The sequence below is a fragment of the Ziziphus jujuba genome, chromosome 12 (genome assembly GCF_031755915.1).
Source record: "Ziziphus jujuba cultivar Dongzao chromosome 12, ASM3175591v1".
Lineage (NCBI taxonomy): Eukaryota > Viridiplantae > Streptophyta > Magnoliopsida > Rosales > Rhamnaceae > Ziziphus > Ziziphus jujuba.
The window spans coordinates 8,317,800-8,324,493 of NC_083390.1; the positions used below are offsets into that span (position 1 = coordinate 8,317,800).

General features: G+C 34.5%; 1 protein-coding gene across 1 annotated transcript; it reads left to right on the top strand.

Moving 5' to 3' along the window:
- Positions 1-1,391: 1,391 nt before the first annotated feature.
- Positions 1,392-6,399, top strand: LOC107409776 (DExH-box ATP-dependent RNA helicase DExH15 chloroplastic). The gene is made up of 8 exons (XM_048461982.2): positions 1,392-1,956; positions 2,097-2,272; positions 2,444-2,557; positions 2,744-2,846; positions 2,931-3,017; positions 3,179-3,297; positions 3,433-3,607; positions 3,737-6,399. The coding sequence occupies exons 1-8, from the start codon at positions 1,456-1,458 to the stop codon at positions 5,990-5,992; spliced, it is 3,531 nt and encodes a 1,176-aa protein (XP_048317939.2). The 5' UTR covers positions 1,392-1,455; the 3' UTR covers positions 5,993-6,399.
- The last annotated feature ends 295 nt before the right edge of the window (positions 6,400-6,694 follow it).

Consider the following 6,694-nt stretch of genomic DNA (forward strand, 5'->3'; position numbering starts at 1 on the left):
GCGGATCAAAAAAAATATATATAATATATATATATATATATATATAATATAGATAGTGTTTTAAAAAATTGCTTTTTACTAGGATTGTCATGAATGTTATAAACTGATATGTTATAGACAATGTGAAGATGAATGCTAACTTTCGCTGTCAAATGTGGTTAATTTTTTTTTAAAATAAAAAAAATTTATTTAAAAAGTCAATTTTTTCAAAACAAATTTAATAAAATATATATAATTAATTAATAACTTTAAATAACGTTTATATATTACTGTATATTTATATAATCTGAATTTTAACGATATAAATTTTTATATTAAAAAATAATAATATACAATAAAAAATGCTTCAAATTGTCATGTATTTTTAGATTATCTAAAAGTTAAGAAAGTCTTTAGATGAATAGAAAATGATCTCCTCACTTGACAGCATGTCTTGTCGTTAACATTGAATTCTTTTAGAGTTTTTTATTTTTTATTTATTTTTAATTTTTTTGGAACAAAGGGCATTTTATTTGTTTGTAAGTGGCTCATACTTATTGATATTTCCATATAAAATTTGTAGACCAATGTTTGTTTTATATGCTAGTATCTTTTAAAAAATATTTTCAATTTTTAAAATGATCCAATCCTCAAATATAAAACCAATAAAAAATATGAGATTGTTATTATTATTTTTTTTTTATTTCAAAGTTTGAAATTATTACCACATTAAAATCTTTTTATTTAAAACCGAAAGTACATGATTATAAAATTTAGAAACACTTATTATTGACATCAAACTTTATGGACTAAACTGCAAAATATTGGTGCAAAAGAATTTTTTTTCTTTTTATTTTTTTAATCAATATACTATAAGTTTTCCCATAATATAACTAGCACTTCTACATGTAGATAGCTATATATGTTAAAATAATAAATGGAGAGATAATAGTTTACAAACACACCAAACGGCATTTGACCCAACTGGATATATATACCACTGCTCAATCTCACTTGATTAGTTGCATCCTAAAAAACTCAATTTGCACCATATGAGTTGATATTAATAAAATAAAATAAAAAAAAGTAGATCTCCTAATTCTGATTTGGTATTTTATATCGAAAAATTGTAATAATAATCATTTCACCATAAATTAAAAAAAATATATGTATATATACAAAAATATAATATATCAATCAATAATATTTATTTATCTATATTTAAATTATATTAATGTATCACTTTATAATTATCTTACTATATGTTAGTAAATAAATTTTGATGCAATATACTTTTTTATTTGCAAAGAAGAAAAAAAAAAAAATTGATGTGATATCCCGCCAAAAAAGAAATGTCTATGAAGAAAAACATTAATTAAATCAATAATTAAATAGCGATAAGCCCAAAACCTTTGGACAATATCCAAAATCGCTGCAAAAAGGGCAAAAAAAAAGAAAAAAATATCTTCTCCCGCCATGAACAACACCTTCTCTACAGCCTCACACTCTTCCACCACTACGCGCTTCTCATTCCCCTCTTCTTTATTCAAACGGTTTCCTTATCCCCACCAGTTCCCTTTCACTCAAACCCTAGCTTTCTCTTTCCCCAAATCGCTTCGCACATCCTCCCCAAATCGATTTCGAATCTCCTTCAAGCAACCCCCGGCTTCAGACTTCTCTGCAGAACCTCAACTTTCCGATGCCGAAGAAGACTACGACTACGACGACGACGATGACGATGTCGCCGCTGATGAATACGACGACATTTCAGGTGAATTATCGGAGGAACCCGACCAAAGCGACCAGGAAATTGAAATTCCGATGGTGGAAGATGAGGATGAATCATCAACTCCAACCGAGGAATCCAAGTGGCAGAGAGTTGAGAAACTTAGAAATGAAGTTAAAGAGTTTGGCGATGAAGTTATCGATGTCAATGAGCTCGCGTCTATATACGATTTCCGGATAGATAAATTTCAGGTAAAAAAAATAAAATAAAATAAAGATCAATGTTTTGTTTTTTGTTTTTTTTTTTTTTTTTTTGTTTTTTTTTGTTTTTGTTTTTTTTGTTTTTTTTTTCCTGCGTAACAAAATTAATTGAATTTTCTCTATTTGAAAAGCGATTGGCCATACAAGCATTCCTGAGAGGTTCATCGATGGTGGTTTCGGCACCAACGAGCAGTGGCAAGACTTTGATAGCAGAAGCTGCGGCTGTTGCTACAGTAGCAAGGGGAAGAAGATTGTTCTATACAACTCCTCTCAAGGCATTATCCAACCAGAAGTTTCGCGAATTTCGGTATTCAACTCTTAGAACTAACTAGAACTTTTCAATTTTCAAATGTTGTAGTATATATAGCTGTATGATAGTTAATCTCTATGACTTGGTGCTTTTTTACAAGGGCTTTGTGTTACTAAGATCCAATATGTTGAACTAAGTTATTGCTCAACTTTTTTATGTCAATTTTAGCCAGACATTCGGTGACAGTTATGTTGGTCTGCTTACTGGAGATTCTGCTGTTAACAAAGATGCTCAGGTTTTGATCATGACAACGGAGATTTTGCGCAACATGTTATACCAGAGGTACAGAAAATTGGGTTTAAACAATTTTTCGATTTGGAAGTTTTCACTTTACCAATTCTTTTATGTTTGATTAATGAAAAATGCCATATAAGTTTCTAGCATACGTAACTTGTTTCGTAGATATTTCAGAAATCATTATTATTTCATTGATGCAGTAGCTACATTTTGATAATCCTTTCCCTGCAGTGTGGGAACATCTGGTGATGGACTTTTTCATGTTGATGTGATTGTTTTGGATGAAGTTCATTATTTAAGTGATATATCTCGCGGTACAGTGTGGGAAGAGATAGTGAGTAAACTTTACTGCTCATGATATCATCTAATGCCTATATAAAACATTATTCAAACATGCAGGGTGGTTTGATATTTTCAGGTTATTTATTGCCCAAAAAAAGTTCAACTCATATGTCTGTCAGCAACAGTTGCAAATCCAGATGAGCTGGCTGGTTGGATCGGTCAGGTAACATAGCTTCCTATATGATCTATCATCTGCATTCTAGTAAATGAATTGGGCATGATTGCTACTAACTACTATTTCGGTATGAGTTTTTGAACTTTCTTGATATTAGTTGTATATGGGCAAACAAATTTGATTCTAATTAATTTTCACATTGCTTACAGATTCATGGTAAAACTGAGTTGGTAACGTCATCGAAGCGACCGGTACCATTGACTTGGCATTTTTCTACAAAGACTTCTTTGTTACCTCTTCTTGATAAGTCTGGATCACACATGAATAGGTTTTCCTTTTCCCTCCTTTTAAGCTCTTAGCTCTTTCTCAAAATTGGCTCTAAATACCCACACATTTTTCCCCCTTTCCTTCTTGGAACAAGGCAAACATTTTTTGATATTGATATATTCTCTAAATGTAACAGGAAGTTGTCACTCAATTATCTACAACTTAATGCTTCAGGAATAAAATCTTACAAAGATGACGGTAGAAGGAGAAATTCAAGAAAACGTGTGAATGGGATGAGTTTTGATGGTGTTGGTGACATGTCTGGACAATCACTTTCAAAGAATGATATCAACATGATACGCCGTTCACAAGTATGGACTTGGTGCATCAAGCTGGCACACAAATACTATTGATTCGTTGGTGTTGTCTATTTGAAACATCCCTGAAGATTGTCAAATTATTCTGCTATATATTAATTTGTTTTTTTATTTTATTTTTAGGTTCCTCAAATTACTGATACATTATGGCACCTTAAGGCAAGGGATATGCTGCCAGCAATTTGGTTTATTTTTAGCAGGAAAGGATGTGATGCGGCTGTTCAGTACCTTGAAGATTGCAAGCTCTTAGATGAGTGTGAGATGGGTGAGGTTGAACTAGCCTTGAAGAGATTCCGCATTCAGTATCCTGATGCTGTCAGGGAGACTGCTGTGAAAGGTCTACGACAAGGGGTTGCTGCACATCATGCTGGCTGTTTACCTTTGTGGAAATCATTTATAGAAGAGCTGTTTCAGCGAGGACTTGTTAAGGTTGTCTTTGCTACAGAAACACTTGCTGCTGGAATTAATATGCCTGCTAGGACATCTGTTATTGCATCTCTCACCAAAAGGAGTGATAGTGGACGCGTTCAGTTAAGCGCAAACGAACTGCTTCAGATGGCTGGTCGTGCTGGACGTAGAGGCACTGATGAAAGGGGTCATGTAGTGCTTGTTCAAACTCCTTATGAAGGTGCTGAAGAATGCTGTAAGGTTCTATTTGCTGGACTTGAACCTCTTGTTTCGCAGTTTAAGGCTTCATATGGAATGGTGCTGAATCTTCTCGCTGGAGCGAAAGTTACTCGCAGTTCAAATGAATCAGAAGACATGAAGGCCAACCAGACAGGGAGAACTTTGGAAGAGGCTAGAAAATTAGTTGAGCAAAGTTTTGGAAACTATGTTAGCAGCAGTGTTATGGCTGCTGCAAAAGAGGAGCTAACTAAAATCAAGAAAGAGATTGAGATGCTGACTTCCGAAGTTAGTGATGATGCCATAGATAAAAAGAGCAGGAAGCTTTTGTCAGAGGCAGCATACAAGGAGATTGCAGATCTGCAGGAAGAATTAAGGGCACAGAAACGCCTGCGGACTGAACTGAGAAAAAGGTTGGAATCCCAGAAAATATCTTCACTGAAACCTTTACTAGAGGAGTCTGAAAATGGACGGTTACCCTTTTTGTGTTTGCAATATAAAGATTCTGACGGAGTTCAACACTCTGTCCCTGCTGTTTATTTGGGGAAGGTTGACTCACTAAGTGGTTCAAAACTTGAAAAAATGGTATCTAGTGATGACTCTTTCGCCTTAGATGTACCAAGAGAAGAGACAAGTTCTAGTGACTCTCAAATGAACTTAGACTTTGAGCCATCGTATTATGTGGCTCTGGGCTCAGATAATTCTTGGTATCTGTTTACAGAAAAGTGGGTTAAAACTGTTTATAAGACTGGCTTTCCCAATGTTGCTTTAGCTCTGGGGGATGTTTTGCCTCGGGAGATTATGAGGATGCTTCTTGATAAGTCGGAAATGAAGTGGGACAAGCTTGCTGATTCTGAAATTGGTGCATTATGGTGCATGGAAGGATCTCTTGAAACATGGTCTTGGAGTTTGAATGTGCCAGTTGTGAATAGCCTTTCCGAAAATGATGAGCTTTTACATACATCAGAAGCATACCATGGTGCCGTAGAAAGTTACAAAGACCAAAGAAATAAAGTCTCACGTTTGAAGAAGAAGATATCACGAACTGAGGGCTTTAGAGAATATAAAAAGATCATTGACATGGCCAAGTTTACCGTGGAAAAAATTAAACGCTTGAAAGCTAGATCGAGGCGATTGATTAATAGAATAGAGCAAATTGAACCATCTGGTTGGAAGGAGTTCTTGCAGATCAGCAATGTCATACACGAGACTAGGGCATTGGATATTAATACCCATGTCATATTTCCACTAGGTGAAACTGCAGCTGCAATCCGTGGAGAAAATGAACTCTGGCTTGCAATGGTTCTCCGAAACAAAGTCTTATTAGATTTGAAGCCTGCACAACTTGCTGCTGTCTTGGCAAGTTTGGTCTCTGAAGGGATTAAAGTTCGTCCGTGGAAAAATAACAGCTATATGTATGAACCTTCTACGACAGTAATCAATGTGATCAACTTCTTGGATGGACAAAGAAGCTTTCTACTAGAATTCCAAGAAAAACATGGAGTAAACATCTCTTGCTATTTGGATAGCCAATTTTCAGGAATGGTCGAAGCTTGGGCTTCTGGTCTCACTTGGAGGGAAATGATGATGGATTGTGCAATGGACGAAGGTGATCTAGCTCGTCTTCTACGACGAACAATCGATATATTGGCTCAGGTTCCTAAATTGCCTGATATTGACCCTATTCTACAAAGAAATGCCAAGGCTGCTTCTGATGTCATGGATCGTCCACCAATAAGCGAACTGGCTGGATGAATAATTGATTGCCACAAAAAATGAAACTGTAAATTCTCTATTGTTTACAGGACGATACCTGTTAAACGGAAAAACCAAAAAAAAAAAAAAGGAAGAAACTGACCACTTTCCTTGTTTCCATGAATGGGAGGTTACAAGCAGTTGATTTCCAAGAGTTAATTAACTGGTTTATAGTAGGTGAGTAGAAAACAACGTTTAGTTGGAAAAAGAGAAGAAATCACAGAGAGAGAGAGAGAGAAAGAGAGAGAGAGAGAGAGAGAGAGATGTGAAGAAAGGTATTCTATAAAGATTTCTTTTTATCTCTTTCTTCTTCTCCCCTACTTCACCAATATCTTCAATTAGAAAGATGCTATAAAGGCCTTTTGGCCTGAGAATATCTATATAAGTCTGATAACTGATTAAACTTCTTCCTTTTTTTTTTTTTTTTTTGGATAAATAATTACATGTTCTTTTACTAGCATCTAAATCTTAGAGAAATACCATAAAGGTTTTGCCTATGGATGAAATTTGATTTCTAATGTTCTTCACTAATATCTCAAACTTGGAGGGATTCTATAAACGTTTCTGTTTTTTAGGCCTAGGTGGATATTGGTGAAAATTTAGAATGGACCAACTCTAATCACAAATAGTCCATTTTTCTCAAACTGTTAATAACAGCCAAAATCAAAGGGAAAAAAAGAATATATATAGATATATATTTAT